At 32.1% G+C, this 22,156-nt stretch overlaps 1 protein-coding gene and 1 long non-coding RNA gene across 2 annotated transcripts; one reads left to right on the plus strand and one right to left on the minus strand.

The window, feature by feature from the left end:
- The first annotated feature begins 6,095 nt into the window (after positions 1–6,095).
- On the plus strand, positions 6,096–9,151 carry LOC128163773 (uncharacterized). Its single transcript, XR_008240861.1, has 3 exons — positions 6,096–6,568; positions 7,623–7,689; positions 8,956–9,151. It is a non-coding gene; the product is annotated as an uncharacterized LOC128163773 (long non-coding RNA).
- Positions 9,152–14,113: 4,962 nt separating this feature from the next.
- Positions 14,114–20,666, minus strand: LOC128162179 (uncharacterized). Its single transcript, XM_052825366.1, has 4 exons — positions 20,579–20,666; positions 16,560–16,712; positions 15,613–15,740; positions 14,114–14,299 (listed from the first exon to the last, which is right to left on the minus strand). Exons 1-4 carry the CDS (start codon positions 20,664–20,666, stop codon positions 14,147–14,149), a joined length of 522 nt encoding a protein of 173 aa, XP_052681326.1. The 3' UTR covers positions 14,114–14,146.
- Between the last annotated feature and the right edge of the window lie 1,490 nt (positions 20,667–22,156).

Here is a 22,156-nt window from a genome sequence, read left to right on the forward strand (position 1 = left end):
CCATTTTCTGAAAATTGTACCCAATTAAACTCCTTTAAAGTATCAGGTGAAACCATTTTTTAAAGGCATAAAATGACGAATGTTTCATTATGAAATTTTACACATATCACAACATTTTGATAATGAATGGTGAGATTTGAATGGCGAGCCTATTGAAATTGTCAAGTCGACATGTTTACATATTTGGATATTTAAAATGTTAAATGCATAATACAAAGTTTGGCAATATGCTAATAACATTTAACATATGGTATGGACTCTTTCCGTTCGAAAGCATACGTTATGAATGTAACTTACTTAATAACGGTTATTAATTATTGTGGCAATGGTAGTTTAAAGGTTATTTAGAATGTCTGTTTGAAAAGTCTGTGAGAGATTGCGGTATTGATTTAAATCATTTATTATCTATACGTAAAAGAAGAGGCCAATGGGCCACATTGCTCGCCAGAACAACAATTGTGTATCCCTTTCAAATTATTTAATTATGAAAAATAAGAATTTTAATCATCTCTCTTTCTCTCTCTCTCTCTCTCTCTCTCTCTCTCTCTCTTTCTCTCTCTCTCTCTGATTTAGATCAAGCAATACGTAATGTTAACAAACAAAAATAAAAAGAAAAAAGGAAAAGCGAAACCAAAAGTTAGAATTCAAAATTAATGTAAGCTTTACATCGTTTTGATCCAACTGATTTAGAGAAAATCTTACTAGGACAAAAGGAATCAACGTTTGAAATTAGTCCCACACACAGACAAACAAACAAAACACCGTCAATCGCCGACGCCATGGTTTTACAAGATTTTTTTTCACTTACACCTTCAGCCGACTGATAGCAACAAAAATGACGTTCAGGTATGAAAACTATAGAGTGAAATCTGGCCTCAATCTAGTCGAATTTTCTATAAAACAGGAGATCGAAGTATAAGCCAATATAACCAGTCATGTATGTTGGGCGACTTGAAGTCTTAACAAGGTTCGCAGATGACACAAGTTATTTATCATTACGCAATTCAAAGTGTTACCAAGGCATTAAAGATAGGCCGGACTATTATTCAAAATATAGATTTAAGTCTATGCATTTATCTAATATACTTATAAATTGAGGCATTTTGCAAAAAAACCTATAAAAAAAATGCCTGCACCAGCGTAATTGTTTACACCTTTGGTATTTCAACGCATACGTGATGATGACCGTAAGTTATAATTGAATTTTAAAGCTGCTTGGTCCGATTTATTTGTTATTACAGTATCAAATTTTTTTCCATACAAACCATTTATCGTAGAAAGTTATGGACTTTCTCCTATTTACACCAGCAGAATCAATCTCCTTTCAAAGTTAGAAGTATTCAAAGTAAATAAAAATAATTTCTCTTTGGGAAAACGAAAAAACAAACCTAAATGCATCACGGGAATGTTTAGAAAAAGAAACCATTTGGTTTCGTCCCCCGAATGATTGGGGTCATTCAACACGCATGCTCTGCATCGATTGTAAAGAAAACAAACTTCAGAAATATTAGCGAACAAAACGTACACATGTTTATTTGTAATTTGTCTGATCATTTCGACCTTTATTCAAAGCGATTCAAAGCGATGACAAAGTCGTAATACAACTATACCCGCCTCGTCGTCAGGGGTGAAATTTAACATGAGGCGAAAAAACGCGATACCCTTTTATGTCGTTTGTTTTGTTAGCAATAATGTGTACGTATTTTTCTTCATTGAAATTTGGCTTAATTGACTGGGAAAACAACTGCAATGTCTATTATTATACATATACTAAGCATAACCATCATTTAAAAGCGTGCATAAAATTTGATAAAAAAATCGGACCAAGCAGCTTTAACTGATAAGTTTTCATTTTGAAATTAATCAAAAACCTACTCTATCTTAATAAACAACCCCGAAATAGCAAAAATGAGAGTAAGGTGGTGAACACGCTTTGGTGGATCCAAGTCAGGGATACTTTGCATCAAAATATATACTTGCGATGAAATAATATTGAATGATTAAGTAAAGAGTGAATATATCTACTGTGATTCTATTAACAGAATACATAGAAGTTAAGAATTGACAAATGTTGAATACAAAAATGAGTCAATTCGTTCCTTTAGTGGAAGATTTTAGTTTTGATACACATTCGCTTGAGAACTTGCCAAAATGGGGTAACCAAGAACGCAGATTGACTATTTAACGAAAAGTGAAGGACGAGTTTATCATGCATCGCAGATACATTGGATCGGACTTCTATTATTACAAAAGGTTAATAAATGGAATAATTAATGCAATTAGAGTATTAATGGAAAGAACTTTCCAGAACGGGGTGCCCGGAAACGGGTTGACTAACTGACATCATGGCGGAAAATATAGAGCGAGTGAACCATCGGCCAGATTCTTTGAATCTGACAACTTTGGTTTAAATATACGCATGCAAATGAATAATATTTTATGACCTAGCGTGTTTTCATTCATACTTTTTTATACCACGACAGATTGGCTGCAAACCATTGACATTAATTTGTAAACATTAATGAACAAATTATTGTATTCTACGTCTATAAGTTTAATGGGGATGCCCCCTTCCCCCTTCCAGATTGTTTTTCAAAATGGTATTTTATCTGAAATTCTTATTTGGGAGAGTAATACAAATTATATTGAAAATTGACCAAAAGAACCAAATTCAGAGAGAAATATCAAATACCCATTCACTTATTTGAAATAAATACAATTAAAAGGGTTTTTTTCAGTCAGCTGCAACAAACAGGACGAAGACCACATACATATATATTATCCATTTCAGTTTAGATTTTTCATCCCTGCCCGCTCCTCTATATCCAACAATGCAGTTTTTGATTTTAATTTTAAAGAATAAGATAAGGAAACAATCGGCCAAAGTATATAAAAAACTGAACAAAAATATGGCTCAACATATGAAGCATTATATGATAATAGCATTTTGGTTAAATTCCCGCGCTTGCACAGCGTATCATCTAGTATATATTAGTTTAAGATGGTGCTCAGTAGTTCGTTTAAATGTCGTTTTGCTGTAAGGCTTCGTCGATATATCGACATTTCAATTGTATCCTTTGGTGTCCTTATTTTTAACATGAATTCATCTGCTTAATTTAAATTTAAACATTTACTAGCTGTGTATAAACTTTTATGAAAAAATGAAAATAAAATGCTATTATATCACTTTTGCTAATAATGGGAAATTTGCGATTTCAGCATTTGAGCAATAGATAGAGTATTTTATCATCCAATCAACAATCGGTAAATACTTATATCAACTGATTTCATTAGTTTACTGCAACATCAAATTTTTCATAAACAAAAGACAGATAATATTTGATTGGCGAAGAACTTTTGATCAGCCAGCGAACAAGTAGATTATTTGCTCTAAGTAACTTAAAGATAAAATTTTAGCGATTAAGAAGGGGTTCGGTCGCTTCGCTCCCTTTGTCCCTTTTTAAGGAGTTTGGATGGTCAACTAATAGACGATAGGCCTTAGATTTACACAATTTTTAAGATGATAAGTTTCTGTCACATGTAGATATAAACTATCATCTAGTAAAGAAAAAAACATTATTCTTACAATTAGAGAAGGTATTCTCCTAATGTTTTATATAGAGGTCTTTTTCTTAAAAAAATCATATTATTCTTATAACGGTCACGACCATGAAGTCCCCTTTAATTGCTATATTGGTACTTTCTAGGCTCTATTACTTGATATTAAAATACTTATATGAGAGGGGGATTAAGGGTTTGAAGTTAATGAAAAAAGTTGTGTTTTCAAGTCAAAGGATAATTGCCTCAACTTTTAAATTATAGGAGAATTTGACACGAACAAGGCCTTTGTAACTATGTGAATATATTTAATCTTTAATATGTAAAGGGTATGTATAAAATGGACAGAGCATAAAATTTCAAATTTGACATAGAATGTACGATTCCAACAAAAAATAATTTAGCTTTTAAAAACGATATCTTTTTAATATTTTAAACTTAAGTCAAATAGAAATCGGTCATTAATCTTAATTATTCGGCCAAAGTCCTCCCCACCCCCCCCCCTAAAAAACTCCAAACGTCGTGCAGGTAATCCCACTTGTGCCAGCTCCTATAGCACCGTTTGTACTCGTAAAAACCCCAATTGAGAACCTTGCATAATCGAATTATCTGTGCACACTCTCAAAAAAGGAACGTATTCAATAAACCGATCCAAAAGCAATAAATTCACGAGTCTCTGAAGAATGAATTTTATAAGTTCATTGCTTGTCAAACAGTTAAACCAGCCATTCTGCTTCACAGTAAGAAAACGCAGAGGACGCCTCATTGGTCATCACCCCTGTAACAGCCCCTTTAGTGGTAACAGCCATTACTACGACACCAGCCCTTTGCGACAATGAAACTCGCTACCCGCCGCTGTTAACCGGGTCTAGAAAAGAAAGAATTGTAATGTTTTAAAGCCGCTAAAAAGTTAATATGATTTGATATTAAAAAAGTTAAACATAAGGGACATTAACACATTTTTTTTGTTTCGTCCAACCTGAATTAATATTAAGAAGTTGGGTAATGGCATGTGATTTGAAAAAAAGGTTTGCTTAAATTTGGACTAGTAGTTCTGGAGAAGTTAAAAATGTTATGAGTTTCAGAACAGACAGATAGACGGACACAAGATGATCAGAAAAACTCACTTGAATCTTCCGTTCAAGTGAGCTAAAACGTTAAAAATTCCATAAGCTATATTAGTTAAAAATAGAAAATTAACCTAAAACAATTGTCTGTAAATGATCAGAATATGTTAGCCTACTTAATTAGAACTAAAGATTTTTGATAATTTAGATAGACAAATCAACATAGAGAAATCATTTTTATTATATCCATAGAATATATAATCATAGGATTTAAACAACTTGGTGTCTGCGATGCTACAGTAACTTATTTTCCGTTGAAGTCTTGTTGCAGGTCAAACAATTAAATAAACTATTCTTTTTCACAACTGGAGAACAAATAATCTATCACAATAGCAGACAATGCAAGCCACTTGTATCCGCTGTGAATTTAAACACAGACATGTAATAAAAAATTACAGCTTTTTTTTTCTTTTTTTCCGCTGTAATCCTACTGTATGATAAAAGTACAATGAAAGCTTACACATTAAGTATATATATGTAATATGACTACCATTTTATATCAACACTTGCAAGAAACGTTGGACGAAACAAAATTAATAAACTGATTTTTTAATTCCACAGAAAAATCAACAAAATTATTTACTTATTGAAAAAAAAACAAAAGTTTTAAAAATCAGTACTTATATAACAAAATGGTCATAAAACGACATTCTTAATTAGTTACCTGTATCCCAGCAGCTGTTTGCCAAGCTGCTAACCCTGCGGCTCCAAACCCTTGTCCCAATAAAAGATTGGTTCTTGCTACTTCTAAAAGAGCGTCCCATGGTATATGTAGAACTCCCACAACTACAGTCTTCGTTGCTGCTACAAGAATGGTCTCCTCCAACGCTAGTGGAACGAAATAGGAGTAAAAAAATTAACATGATAAACTTTAAGACTAGAATAGATGGTATCTACGTTCCCTGACACACTGAACGAAAGGTGACCAAACGGTCCAAGTATGCTTCAAATTAAAACAGAACGCCATGTAACAACCACTGATGATTCAATGCAACTGAATGATATAAATATCATTAAACGTTTCAGTTGCAACCAATAAATATAAATGATATAAATTGTTGCTTTAAAAGTTGACAATCGTCGTTAATGATAGAATTGTGCCGTTCACAGCGGCCCTAACGCTTAAGGAAACAAGGACACCGCTAGACAGAGCATCCCCGCGCGAAATGAAAATATTGTGCTGGGAAATGCCATATTTAGGAATAAACTATGTAACTGAAAATACCAAATATATAACTTGATAAAAACAACTTTGAATTAAAATATTTTGGTTTTTTTTTTATCTTCATGCGCGCTCTAGATCTGGGCCAAGGGCGTAGCCATGGGAGATGGGTGCATTTACGTGGTTATACAATTCCTACCATTACTAGCGAAAACACACCACAAACGTGTTAAACTTTAGTAATATATGGGTATATCCCTCTAACTATTTTTAGAATCGGTAGGACAACAAAGAAGTGCCTTTAAGCAAAATAGTCCCTATACTTGCAGAGTGTATATACATTTATTGGGACATTTTAAATCAGAATGCTTGACACATGTCAGAAAAGAGGATTTGCAATTTTTAAAACAAGTGTCAAAATTGAATTATCATTTGAAGAAAAGAATTGAAATTGTTTGATGTACACCCTTTCCAAAACTGAGAAATTCCCTACTTTTACTTTCATTTTCAGAGTTTTTCAATACAGACGCATTTTGCCGGAAAACGAATCTGACTTCAAACCACGAAATTTTAACAGGAAAGAGACAATTTGATGAGCTTTCATTCAAGAGGTCCCTCGTTGCTGAACGAAAATTAGGGCCGGAGCTATGAACCATAACGTTAACATTACCGCCTATGGAAAATGCATTAGTGGACTATACCCATATTGAGCTCCATGCTGGTAAGGCAATATTTCTTGTTTATTTGCAATTATTATGATAAACGTGCATTTTTCTTTTGTACATTTTCTCATTTATGTGAATAAACTAAATTTCCAACAAGTTCAACAAGTTTAATCATTTTAATAGCATATTTTCCAAGAAAATATCCATCACAACACCCCCCCCCCCCGGATTTTCAAAAAACCAATTAAATTAAAGAATTTGTGATTTTAACTTGAATGTAATTTATTTTGAGTTTTTACATTTAAAAAAATGAAAATGTAGGCGTGTTTCTAATTATATATGAGTTTAGAAGACATTTTTATAAATTTTGAGACCAAATACATGTATCACTTTGGGTTTTTAGTGCGATCATTTCAAGCGAGCAAAAGTGAAAGTAGAAAAGCAGAAAGTTTCCGGTGAGGAAAAATACTTCATTCTAGCAGTGTCCAGCTATCTAAGATTAGTTTGCATTGTAAGGGAATTGTATTAGTGTCCGGTAGGTTCCAATTGTATATTTATGATGATAGATTTGCATTAAATTGGAGTAAATTTATTTGTCATGCATGTGACATGACTTATGTACCGAAGATGTAGGTATGCACTCTTTAACCTGTAGAAGCCTACCATGTTGGTTAGTACTTTAAAATCCACAAAATCTATCTTTGTTTATCATAATCAAAATTGAATGAAATTATCAGTAATCATTTTAAGTAGATATTTACTAGTATTTATTTATTCATACTATTGAAAAAATAGATCAATATGTTGGGGTGGGGGTTGATATTGAATGTTATTGGGGGGGGGGGGGGTGTTGGTCTTTAGGCTGTATAGATGTGTTGTGCATGAAGATGTAGTTATTGTTGCCTATCTGTTCTCTCTTTCTGTATCTTTCCCCCTCTCTCTAATTCTCTCTGTCTCTCTGTCTGTTTGTCTGTCTCTCTCTCTCTCTCTCTCCCTCTCTCTCTCCTCTCTCTCTCTCTCAACATATGGCTGCTTTTGATATGGAATTGCAAATGTTGGGAATAGTGTTGGATAATGTAGAATTAATTAATTCAAAACATTTCATTTTAGATAACATGTAAATTGAAATGGAAGTCTTCTTCAAAGAATAAATACACAACAATGAGCCACACTTGATGTAAGTAAAATTTATTTTTGTAACTTCACTCGTCCAAGTTTAAAAGAAGGAACCTATCAAAACTATATACCCTGCATGGCCAGTATTTTACATGCAGATAATTTAGAATATTATAGATACTGGGAAACTTTACATTGATTATACATATTTCACAGTCTTTGTGGGTATTTCTTGTTCTTCTGGATTTTGAACTTTAGTTAAATGTAGACTCTCTTCCACAGGATATGTCTTTTGATAATTTTGTTAAATTTGTTACCATGGTAACAATATACAAGAGTAAAAGAAAAAATCCTTATTAGCAAGTTTCTTTTCCCTATGACATATATTTAATGAGTTAAGTCATGGTGCATTTGTTCCGAAATTAGTCTTAAATAAAAGTTCAGCAAATTTTACACTTATATGAGTAAAAACAACTCATCACTATGACGTCATTATGACGTCATAGGTGAGGTAATCTCAAGCTAGCATCAAAATGGAGCAAAAACTGAAATGAGGGCCTCACATTATAGAGTCATATAACTTTATTATTTATAAACCAATACCTACATGTAATACCTTGATGGATAGGGAAATTCCTATACTTTTCTATTTTACCTTTTTCGTGGTGTTTGAAAACATTTCTTTTTTGTAACTAAAGAAAAACTCATGATTTTTACGACAACAATTTTATAAAATCATACATAATTGAGCTTTTTCATAAGAATATGAACAAAATAAATTTGGTAAAATATTGAATGTTTATGTTTTACATGTATTTTAATCCTTGAGATTAAAGTTTCCTCAATTTATGCAATTTGAAGAGCATCGAGTGCCAATGAGATATATGTTGTTTAGGTAAATTATGACTGGACTGTTTTTTCAAATTTCATGCATGTGTATCAATGCTGCAAAATCCATAGTTATGTATTGAATTTTTCCAAATTTGGAATCATGGTTCTTTATAGTGTCTAGAGTGAATATATAAGCTAAGAATTGTAAATTACCACAATGACTGTTTTATATTGGGTATATCCCTCTAACTATTTTTAGAATCGGTAGGACAACAAAGAAGTGCCTTTAAGCAAAATAGTCCCTATACTTGCAGAGTGTATATACATTTATTGGGACATTTTAAATCAGAATGCTTGACACATGTCAGAAAAGAGGATTTGCAATTTTTAAAACAAGTGTCAAAATTGAATTATCATTTGAAGAAAAGAATTGAAATTGTTTGATGTACACCCTTTCCAAAACTGAGAAATTCCCTACTTTTACTTTCATTTTCAGAGTTTTTCAATACAGACGCATTTTGCCGGAAAACGAATCTGACTTCAAACCACGAAATTTTAACAGGAAAGAGACAATTCGATGAGCTTTCATTCAAGAGGTCCCTCGTTGCTGAACGAAAATTAGGGCCGGAGCTATGAACCATAACGTTAACATTACCGCCTATGGAAAATGCATTAGTGGACTATACCCATATAGTTTTATAAATTCTCTATCCAGTGACATACATTACGCATTTAAACAATTAGTAAAGGCAAGTTTAAGTTTCATATTCAGAATGAAACGTAGCTAAGATCTAGCGATTTATAGTTTGCTCTATGAGAAAATTTAAGCTAACATCGTAATTTTAACACCAATATTTTAAAAAGAGTAGCGTATTCTCAGCGATTTATATGAAATGAATTCCCGGTTAATCATGTTGACGATATTCCTCAAAGTCTAGTCTGATATTCGGCCCAGACGGCTGCTTGTTTTGATTAAATTAGGATGAACTTAATCTCCTGCTTGCTTCAGTTTCCCAATTTGGTCATCCTTCCAACTCCCCATTTCTCCAAAAAAACTTTTGATTCTTACCTTAATAGGGCCTAAATCCAACAAAATAATAATATGCTGATTTAAACTTTCACAAACTGGAAGTCGTACATAAAATTTTTAGGTGTTGTAATTCTAACGACATTTCAAACAAGAGGTCAATGGGCCACATCGCTCACCTGAACAACAGTTTCTTGTAACATTTTATTTCGTAGCATATGCTATTTTTATTTTATACTTTGTACCCCTTCTGGAGCCCCAGCATTGTTCCGTGGTTTTTGGTTGGCTTTAACAATTTAGAATTTACACTATCTTAGGATGCTTGCTTAGTAATCTCATAAATTGCACATGTAGCTTTCCGGTTCTCGAAAAGAAACTTTATATATATATATATATATATATATATATATATATATATATATATATATATATATATATATATATATATATCAGGCTTGGGGTAATGCTAAATGTAATGGTAATGCATTGCAATGCATTACATGTTTTCAAAGTAATGCTAGTAATGTGTAATGCCACAAAATTAGCATTACAAGTAATGGTAATGTAATTCATTACTTTCCAAAATTGAGTGTAATGCTGGCATTACATGGCATTACTTTGCATTACTATGCTTATTTATGCATGTTCACTTTAAAAAATGTTATGAATAAATGAATAGCTGAAACAGAGTTTGATTAACTTTATTATAAAGAAGAAAGAAATAATTCTTGAAATAAAAATGTTTTAGTTGTATAATTTAAAAATGATTTATACAATTACATTTCTAAATTGTTCATATTACTAGATATAACAACACAGTTTCATAACATTTTTATGAGTGTTGTTATTAAGAGTTTTAAATCATTTAAACAATTTACTCCAATTAGTTTGCACTTCAATAAAGATGTGTCAACAACACACTATTCCCCCAGGATAACCTAAGTATCAAAACAATCTATTGTTAAAAGAAGTGCTAAACACCCCAATTCCCTTCCCTACGCCAATAGAATAGAAGACAGACATGCACCTTTAAGGGCAAAATGAATGCACTGTCCATCCATGATGAAAATCAAAATCACTTCCAATATTATAACCCATTTGAAAATACTCTCTCTCTCTCTCTCTCTCTCTCTCTCTCTCTCTCTCTCTCTCTCTCTCTCTCTCTTGTATATTAAGTACATTAATTTGGACTGATAGAAAATACAAGATTCATGTATTTTTTCTATTTTTGCACTTTATCCTAAAATAAAGATTGTCAAACAATCTTTCAGTCCCCACTTCCACTGCTCCTGTAGAACGTTTATTTAGTATAGCTGGGAAGATCTTTAAACTAATAGGATGCAGTTAAAAGATGAAACCTTTGAAACTTTTATCATAAAGTGCAATCTTTTGTCTTAAAGTGTCCTCAGCATAAAGAAATCCGATTAAAATGTATGAAGAAATATATTTGGTAAAAACCATCTGTTTATGAATTAATACAATTAAGTGTCCAAAATTATAAAGATTTGTGTGATCTGGGGAAATATCTCTATTTAGATTTTAATAACCACAACATTATTCCATAAATTGTTTTCTATCATGCATGAATTCTGTGTCTCTATTTTATATCTGATATTGTGTTATGCCAAATGTTTATGAATATATCTTTTTACTTATGTAATATGTTGTTCATAATGCCACAAGATGATCATATATTGAGCGAATTAAGAATGAGTCATTGAATTTGAACCCGATACTGAACATGAACCTGTAGATATGTTAAAGAGTGTATCATAATTGAAACATTTGCAAAAACTCTTTATTAGCTTTACTTTTTTAAAACAAAGTAATGGTAATGGTAATGCATTACTTTACTCTTGTAATGGTAATGTAATGCATTACTTCAAGAAAATCAAGTAATGGTAATGGTAATTTAATGCCCAAATGCATGAAGTAATGGTAATGTAATGCATTACTTTACAATGTAATTCGCCCCAAGCCTGATATATATATATATAACGTTAGCAAAGTCTCTGGTGTTGACGTCACAATTTTGGCGTATTTTTAAGCATAACACATATCAATAAAATAAAAAACCATGTAATTTAACACAAACATTAAAATGGTACACGGATGTTATAATAAACTGTTTAATTTAGGTTTATATATTCTTATTAAATGTTTTTTTTTCTCTTTTTTTCTTTCTTTATAAGAATATATAAACCTAAATTGAACAGTTTATTATAACACCCGTGTATAGGTATGTGCTTCAAACATGATTATGATTATGAAGTGGACGAAGTTTGATAAACATGCTTGCGAGGGTTTTCTTTGAATATTGTTTAAAAGGCCTAAATGGACCTACCCACCCAAACACCCACCTATATAAAAAAAAACACATTGGATGCAGCTTCACGTACTGTGAAGTTTTTCCTAAATATGCTAATATTGTCAAGCACACGGTTACCATGTTTGAAAATAAATCAGCTATACGTGTATAAGGGTGATTAGCGTGATGAACAAAGGACCTAACTGACACATTCAAATATGTGTTTTGTATCTTTCTCCCTATCAAAAAAACCAAAATCAAAACAGGATTTTTTCAAAGAATTAGATAAAAAAAAAGATTTAATGGGAAAAGCATATTTTCACGCTCTCTCTCTCTCTCTCTCTCTCTCTCTCTCTCATTAGAAAAAAAACTTATTAGGACAGAAAGAATCAATGTATGAAACCAGTCTTACATACAGAAAGACCAATAAAATGCAGTTCGACGCGGACACCATGTCATTAGATATCTGCTAGTCTAGTTATGTAAGTCTAACAAATATGCGGGGGGGGGTGTTTTTTTTTCACACTTGCAACCTCTGCAGAGAGACAGCAAATGGCGTACAGGAGGGTTAAACTATAGTGAAAATCTGGCGTCAATCTAGTCAAATTATACGTGTAGCACGTGTTTAAAGAATAAGCTAATATAAACAGTCATATGGTGGGCGACTTGAATTCATAATAACAAGGTTCGATTATTCGATTTTTCACCGGAGAGTTTAAAGGTTTAATAGGGTAGAAGATCTTAATTTTACATCATCTCTTTACAAAAAAGCAGATGCCACAAGTCAATTATATAATTACGCAATTTCAAAGTGTTACCAAACCAGGAGAGATGGGCCAGAATATAAGTATTTTATTATTTAGTGTCCTAATTTTCAAGGTGAATTCATCTGTTGAATTGGTTTTTTTTTTTAAATTTGCTAGTTGTGTATCAACTTTTATGCAAATATGTTCCATTACTTTTGTAAATGATGGGACATTTGCTATTTCAGCATTTGAATTAAGAAACCACTAAATGTTCATGTAATTCACCGATTGTTGATTAGATGAAAACATGTTTTAACTATGTTAGCTATTAATTTTAAAACAGGCAGTTTTAAATGTCTGTAAAACTATAGGCATTACATCTGCAAAATTTTTACAATAGGATTTATTTTGTAGCTACAAACTATTATTTTATAAAGAAATAAAGCAATTTTTTTTTTACAATTTAAATGGCATTTTCGTTTATATAAAACAAACAGTACATTATTAAAGCTGCACTACAATCAAGCCCCTTTTGATAGCTAAAATCCATACTTAAAGGGGCATGGTCACGATTTTGGTCAAAAATTATTTTTCCGATTTTAATATCTACGATGCTTCAGAAAGGCATTTTAAATAGTCAACCGAAATTGAGTGTCATTTGTTGAGTTATAAGCGAGTTACAGAGCTTGAAATTATTCGCTATGTAAACAAAGCGTTTGTTTACATTTGAATGTTGAAGTAAAAATTTCAGTTTTAAACCTTAAACGAATGAGTTAAACGTAAGGAACTGTTTATCTATGCTTAAAATAAATAAAAAGATAGACAAATAAGCTGGAAAAGGCTTTTTTAATGATATATTAAACCAATGTAAACAAAAACAGGGCACGAGCCTTGTTTACTTGACAAAGTATTGTGAGCCCTGTATCTTGTCTATATCTTTACGAATGACTCTCAAAATTTATTTGAGCATTCGAAATGTATTTCTTAAGCATGGTAAATAATAAAAACATAAATATAGAATTTGATCAAAATCGTGACCATGTCCCTTTAATATTAAAACATTTATATGAGGGGCGGTTCCAGTGTTTGAGGTTAAAGGGACAATAAAACGTTATGTTTTCAAGTCAAAGAATAATCGCCTCAATTTTATAAAGTAAAAATTGACAAGACCAAGGCCTTTGTAAATATGAGAACATATTTATTCTTTAGTATGTAAAAGTAATCTAAAAAAGCATTTATTTAATCTTTTGAAAATAACTAAAATTTTAAAACTCCAATGAAATTCATTTAACTTTAATTAACGATATCTACTTGTTATTTTTAAGTAAAGTCAAAAAGAAATAGCCCCCGTAAAAAAAAACTATAAACGTCGTGCAGGTACATGTAACCGCACTTGTGTCAGCTCCTATAGCTCTTTTTGGTCTCCGTAAAAAAATAATAGAAAACCCTGTATAACTGTAGTATCTTTGCCCACTATCTCAAAAAAAAGAAGAAGAAAAAAGGGAATTATTATAAAAACAATCTAAAAGGAATAAAGTCACAAGTCTCTAAAGAAAGTAGCTAATGTGTTCAGTGATTAAGGTTGCTTGTCAAACAGTTTAACCAGCTATTCTGCTTCACAATTGGAGAACGCAGAGGACGTCGCATAGGTTATCGCCCCTGCTACAGCCCCTACTGCCCCTTTAGTGGTAACAGCCGTTCCTACCACACAAGCACTCTGTGCCAAAGCGAACCAGCTACCCGGTGCCGTACAAGGGGCCTAGAAAAAGTAGAATAATGTTTTAAAGCCGATAAAAAGTTGATATAAGTTGATACAGGTGACGCTCGATGGCTCGAACTTCGATCTCTTGAAGTGAACTCACGGTCCCGATTTTTTGCTCTATATAACTAAGCAAATTTACTCTTGATCTCTCGAACTCCGATCTCTCGAAGTTCTTGATCCCTCGAAGTAAAACCCAAGTCCCGTTATACATAATTCATTGTTTTTCACTCTTGATAACTCGAAGTGGTTGCTGCATGTGTACACACGTTGCCGATCTAGCGTATAATTATAGCTCCGCGTGGACCTTACCTGAATGGTTGAGTGAACTCTTGGGGGTTAGCGTGATAGTGTTACATGTAATTGGTTGATTACGTAAGTGACACTATCCATTGCTCACTTCAAAGGGTAGATTGGTAATTTGTAACTGATCTATGAATTTCAACAACTTGTGAAAGTTACAGTCAACTGCTCTTTATTTAAAATATTCTAACGTTATGATTAAGAAAACATAATATGCCTGAAAGTTTTTTAACGTGAAAAAAATATACTTAATAACCACACAACTAAGTTCTGTATTGTATAAATTGAATTAATGTAGCATAAAATACGATCGAAATCATGTCAGACTATCCTTCCATGTTATAAATATAAATTTCCGGCTACTATAATTTTAGAACCAAAATGACCGGAACAAAAATTTCCGGATTTTTTTAAACTTTCGATCTCTCGAACTCTTGATCTCTCGAAGTTTATTCATGGCCCCCTAAAGTTTGAGTTATCGAGATTCAACTGTATTTTAAACGTGTACGGGTACGTGTACGAGGAGAATAACATAAATTCTTCGCGTATTGTGTCATCAGTTTTTGTGAGGACATGGTGTCCTCTACACGTAAGTATAAACGTGCAGCTTTTTACAACAAATAAAATCTTATTGCTGAGTAAAATTAATGTATTCTTGTGATACATTATATAGATATTTAAAGTTCATTTGCATGAAAATTGATAAAAAATTAACCATTTATTTGGAATTAACTAATAATTACCTTATTTGATCACCTCATAATACTAAAAGAATGATTTTTACACCTTTTATCAAAACCCACAGTCATGCTCTGATAATGATTTTTTTACGAAAATGAAAGTTTTACGTTTGAAAACACTGGAGCCACAAACGTAAAGCACTTGTTTTGATATGAAAAGATAATCATAGGATATAAAGTTGTATTGTTTTTTTAAAGGCAGTGTTATATTCAACAGTAAAAAAAATTAAAAACGAATTTGTATTTAATCTTCTCCAGTTTAAATTATACCTGAAACATAGCAGCTAAAGAACCCGCTGAGGTAAATCCAGCCCCAGCTAAAACCAAAGGCGTGGCTACCACAGCAGCGGCGACTCCGGTCCCTACTACCGCCATAGTCTTTCCCGAAACATGCCACTCTGTTATCAAAAATCATAGATTGGAATCATTTAAAAAGCTTGGATGGTCAACGAATTAACAATCATATCTACCTTAAATTTTTTCCACATTACATTTTAGGTTATAAACTATTGTTTAGTATGGAAAAAGTCACACGTATACTTTAAATCTTGACAATTTTTATAATCTTTACACAAATCTCTGAAAATATTTTATTTTAATTCACATGAATTGGCTAAAAGTCAATAATTATTGCATGAAACCGTGCAACTACATCATGTGTTTCTGAAATAAATGCATCCTCTTTTTTCGGCAAAATTAAAAATTTAATTTGTTGGTTTGCTTATATTTAATATTAATAAACAAGTACATGTATTAAAATGCATGTGATTCTCTTTGTTGACGCTCTTTAAATTAACGCGAACACAAAGAAACAAAGATGAATGACACTAATTTCTCTTATATAACCTGAACAAAATTTCAGCATACCACAACCCTTATTGAGGACAGGGAAAGAATCATCAACACTGAACAAATTTTCAACTACTACTTCATCAAAATGATACTCTAGGATCAAACAAAAAAATTCACTTTAATTGATACTTGGAAGTGACTTCTTTCTTCGAATAGGTAATGGTTTCTTTTTTAATGAAAAAATTTGTTATTTAAAAGTACATTTTAAAACTGGTTTATAAATCTTGAAATGCAGCGTGACCCTTTATTCCTGAAGTCGGGTGTATTTAAATGTAACTAGCTCATGTCGTTTTTTAAAGGAGTGTGTTTGTTTCTTGTAACGGGGGAGGTAAATAGCTTAAAAAAACCCAAACTCATCTCTTTACTTTTTTGACAACTAGGGACTTCATGGTTCCATTTCCTTTCTTTTTGTGAGTATCGTATGATATGACAGTCTGAAGGTTCATACCCACTATCACATCTCAATTTACATTGGTTATTTCTTGTATCTTCATCCCAACAGCCATGCAATGGGTCACCTGTCAAAAGATACAAATATTACATACATGTATGTCATTATATAAATCGATTAACATTTCTAAATAATAAAATATACGTACAATTGTGGACCTATCCTGGTAGAGCGTTTCTTTACACAGGACGTTAACAAATGATTCATTGGCAACGTTAGACATAAGAGACACCGATACAATTTTGTTTCCTCAAACCGGATTCATTTTTTTTTATCGGGAAGGGGGTTGAGGGTGCAATAATATGATACTTGCTCATGCCTTTACCCTCGTAACAAATACGAATACCAGGGGTTTTTTTCTTCTAATTGTATCGGATAACATGTCATCCTAAAGGGCGTTCATAACGAAGATATGCTTATGCAAACGAAAGCTGTAGAACTTAACTCATAATACTTTATAAATCATTGTCGGAAATCCCCGATCGATCTTGCATTCAATTGATAAGTGTGTGCTAGACGCGCGGTGGATTTCCAACGATGATTTACAAAGTGATTTCCGAATTAGAACATATTATCGTATTTTCGGATAAATCATTAAAAAATTAATATATTTCACTTTGAGATGGACCCTAAAAAGAACCAGAAGGTCGATTATCTTGAAACTTCGCAAATAAACTAGAGTTGGTTTAAATTCCTTATAATTAAAAAACAGAGTTTTGCTATCGTAGTTTTTTGGCCGAAAAACCCAAATCGCCCTCCTTAATTAAGGAAGCCAACTTTAGTTTTCATTGCGCATGTTTTAGTATAATACAGCTGATTTAAATTTCATATGAAATTTTTTCGATATCATTTATAAAATTGAACACAATGAATAGAAAACAGATAATTATATTTATATTTTTAAGGACTTTTTTTAACAATATTTCCGTTGTGGGGTAGCGGAGCGTTGCCATTGCGCTTTTATGACGTTATGATAAAATAAAGCTATATAGGCGTACGTTTAAGAAATAACATAAAAGAAAAAGGAAAATTTGTACGCCTTTTACATGTTACATGTAAATACAGAATGGTATTATCCTCGAGGACATTTTCCTTGTTTTTTGAATGATTCCATTTTACCAATCTTCATTCGTAACGATCCAAATACTAGTATATAGCAAAATTTGGTGCATTTTAATATTTTGAGATGGCCCCCACTAAAAACCAGACGGTAGAATTCCGGGGTTTTTCTTACATATTAAGTAGAAAATTGTGTTACTAATCATATATAACAGTTTGAGAAAAAAGCTATTTTAGTATTTTTTAAAATCTGCTTTGATTTGCGGAAAATGACAGTTTCCTATATATTCCGAGAGTAATTGTACCTCTACTTTCAGCTAAAAAGAACCAGACGGGCGATTTTCTTGAAACTTCGCAAATAACCTAGAGTTGGTTTACATTACATATGGTGAAAAAATAAAGAGTTTTGCTATTCTAGTTTTTCCGCAAAAAACCCCCAAATTTGCCTCACTAATGTTTATTTGTAATAATTGACGAAAATTCTTTTTTTTAATCGACGTATCTAAGGTAGGTCTGACTCCAATTATTCAAAAACACAACACAGACGCAGAAAAAGGGAAAAGAAAAAAAACTGCGTTTTCAATACCGCAACTTTGACGTCGTTTTCTGAACATTGCGACATCAAAAGATAAGGACCCTTTTTTCGTGACGGTAGTCATATGTACTGCGGTCTAAGATGATAAAATTGACCAGTTGATGCATTGTTGATCTTTGGATATGATGTCCAAAATAAACTAAGATTCTTTTCATAAATTATTCAATGTATTGTAACCCGTGGAATACATGTACTTGAGAAAAGTTTTATATTTAACTAATTTGAAAGGGATACACAACTGTTGTTCAGGCGAGCAATGTGGCCAATTGGTCACTTGTTTTCATGTATAGATGATAATTGATTAAAATCAATACAGCAATCTCTCACAGACATTTCAAACATATATTCTAAAACTACCATTGTCACAATACTTCACAACCACAACTATGTTAAATGTTATTTGCGTATCGCCAAACTTGTATTATGCATTTAACACTTAAAATATCCAAATATGGGAACCTGTTTACTTAACAATTTCAATAGGCTCGCCATTTAAATCTCACCATTCCTTTAAAAAAGAATGTTTTCAACTTACACATAAAAGATGTGTCATGCATTAAAAAATTAATAACAAATCATATAGAGTTGAGTTGGGTACAATTTTTAATCAAAGTACTGAAGAACTGACGGGAGTTGATTTTGTCGATGTTTATTTATTTTAAATTCAATGATATGTTATTTGGCATGACAAGTACATGTAGTTTCTAATTTGAATTACGCACATTTTTATAATATGAATTTTTGGACTTTTTCGACAAGAATGTCTAGAAACCCCCATATGAATCATGTTAAATAATATTTAGAAATAAAATTAATTAAAGAGGTTCGATCCTCTGATTTTGGGTAGCCATTTTGGGTCACCTCTAGTCTGGAAATTCTGTGTCATATATGACTTCTACTTGTAAATTCCTTGTTTACAATGCCAAATAAACTATACTGAATAAAATAGTGAAGGAAAAATTCCATATTTAGAGAGTATAGTAAGGGACTATATTTTGTGGCGGAAGGTTTTAAGAAGAAAATGAACATTTTTCATAACTCAGTTGTTTTAGAGTACCGTAATTTTAGCTTTCTTATTTTCCGTGCAGACCAAATTTTCAGATAGTTTATGCATTTGGATATCTTCATGTTGTTTCAAAAAACATATTTCAACAATATTTCAATATTTCTATTGACATATATTGGCATGTGTAAGTGATATTTCATAAAAGTAAAGAAAAAATCTACAATATTCCCAAAAAATTATCTTATTTCATGCCATATCTCAAAATGTACATTATAGATCCATACTTTTGGTTTTATTTTCTGAATATTTAAGGTTTTTTAAGGTCAAAATATCAATAAGGTGAAGAAATTGCAAACTTTTTCATTATGATAATTTTAATTTTATTAATTCTAAATAATGTTAATTTGCATTTGATACCATGGTTCATTTCGATAAAAAATTATAAAGGGAAAAGCGATTTATGTGCAATTTGCACTTTCAGTGCAGAAAGGTCATATTAAATACACAGTAGCACAAAAGGAGCATATAAACCACAAAATTTTGTTTTGAATTTTGGTTTAGATATGTGTGTAGATGTTAAACAAATACATTAGAAAAAAACTTAGAGACTTTTGATCGCAGGATCCAACGTACCTAAATCAAACTATGTATCAGTAATAGAAATATTTCTCGAAAATTGTATGGATTCAAGCAATATTAAACTCTAGTCTCGTTCAACCAAACGCTCGGATGACACCGTAAATCTCGGCAGCCCAGTGTCGAGTTGAACGAGACTATATTGAACTCTGGCGTAGGAATACATACGACTACAAAAAATATTTAAATTGTTCGTACCATTTGAAATCTGACAATTTTCAAGGTATTTATGAATAAGTTTCCTTGAAAAACAATGCTTTAGCATACATTACATCGAATTTATCAATTATTTTCAAGAACTAAGTCTTGTCAGCAGCAATGATTTGTGCTGAGGCCCAAACACTGTTTCACTTTCGGTTTGTCTGAGTAACTGCATAGGAGAGTTGATTAAAATCAACTCCCAAAAATTACAAACAAATTAGACAAATACATATAAGAGTAAAAATGTGTTTGACTCAGTTTCCAAAAAAATGGAAAAATGAAAATATATCTCTCTCTCTCTCTGAACATTCAAAAATAATGAAGTATTTTCGAGAAATATTAATTCGAAAGTAGAATTTAGAATGCATTGTACTTGTTATGTGTTTGAACATCGTCTCGATATGTGTTAGCTAAAGCATGACAATAGGAAACTTACTTGGACATTTGGAATCAACGAATGAAGTCTGTGCCATACACAGATGACACAGGCGGAAAAAATATACACAGTTCACCGCCGACACCATGTTAAAATGGACTCTGCTAGTCTGGTTTCCCCCAAAAATTACAACAATATGTCGTGCTTGACTTGTTTGTAAGGAATAAAGAGAATTGAACTGTAAACTCAAACTTTCAAAAATCAATTTGTTTTAACTTTCAAATTTACATGCATTTTTTTCTATACTTTTATAGAGAGCTCTTCTAAAAGGAGATCAATACAGTCTAAAAATGGCCACGACCAGCGTGCCTTCTTAAATCACAGCGTTCCCTCTTAAATCCAAACGAAGTCTTTTCTTTTTATCTAAAAACAAAGACATTTAACCGAACGAATAATATGTTTTACGGTGCTACCGTTCTGGCAAGCGCAGCAAGAATTACACATACGTTGCATTATGTCAACCTAGTGTTATTTAAGTATCAACGAACGTCAAAGAATTTTTGAGAGTGTATTGCTATAAAATAAGTATGCCAAAGGTACTAATTTTAATGGTTATGATACATACAGCGCAACCCACTATCCCGAGAGAGAGAGAGAGAGAGAGAGAGAGAGAGAGAGAGAGAGAGAGAGAGACAGACCGGTTCCTGTTTGTAGGTGACTGTGTAATTTCCCACCTTTAAATTTAATGCTTTGACTTTATGCAATATCTACATAAATTTTTTATTTAACTGTTTATTTTTTCTCCTTATTCCTTTTTAGTTAGTTCAAAATGTCCTATGGTTTATTTCCTCCCTACCCATATACTTACCTGCCTACTGTTCATGCATGCACAATTAGTCAAAAATGGAGTAAAGTATAGCTCTTGCTAGTATTTATTTATATAATCTCTATATAAAAAAAATAAAAACAAATCAAATGTCAATGAGGCAGATATCGCAGTCTATACTGAATTAGCTAGTACAAGCATTACAGATGTTTGATCCACCTCTAAATTTATCGCGGGAAATATAGCGCGAGAGCACTGTGACGTCATCCATGATTTGTTCGTCTTTGTTTATGTATCTCGACTCAATATAAGAAGGTATTGAAGCATGTAACAAATCTCTGGAGTCTCGCCAAAGCATATGCGGAACTTCAAACCTTTAGACACCGTAAATTACGAGTTAAAAGTCGACCATTTTTGGCATAGCACCACGGGTGAAAACATTAGAGAGCATTATGGGACGTAGACAAAAAATTTTGTTTTATGAACTGTAGGTTTAGCTCGTTCTTTTTCCCGCGCACACTGGTTCTTAGAGCTCGCTTCGCTCGCCGGCGCTCGCTATAATATGTGCTTCTACAGTATAATACTCGTATTCTACTAATAAGATCAATCAGGTGATACTGTATTTGAATTCCTTTTTCTATTGGAATGTTAGATCAAGTTGACCTTTTTTCTCGACCGTATATACAGTTGAACTTTGATATCTCGAACACTGATATCTTAAATACGATGGATATGTCGAGGTGATTTGTAAGTCCCAACTACTTATTTTTAAAGTATTTTACTCTCGATATCTCGAATACTCGGATATCTCA

This window comes from Crassostrea angulata, chromosome 9, assembly GCF_025612915.1.
Source record: "Crassostrea angulata isolate pt1a10 chromosome 9, ASM2561291v2, whole genome shotgun sequence".
NCBI lineage: Eukaryota > Metazoa > Mollusca > Bivalvia > Ostreida > Ostreidae > Magallana > Magallana angulata.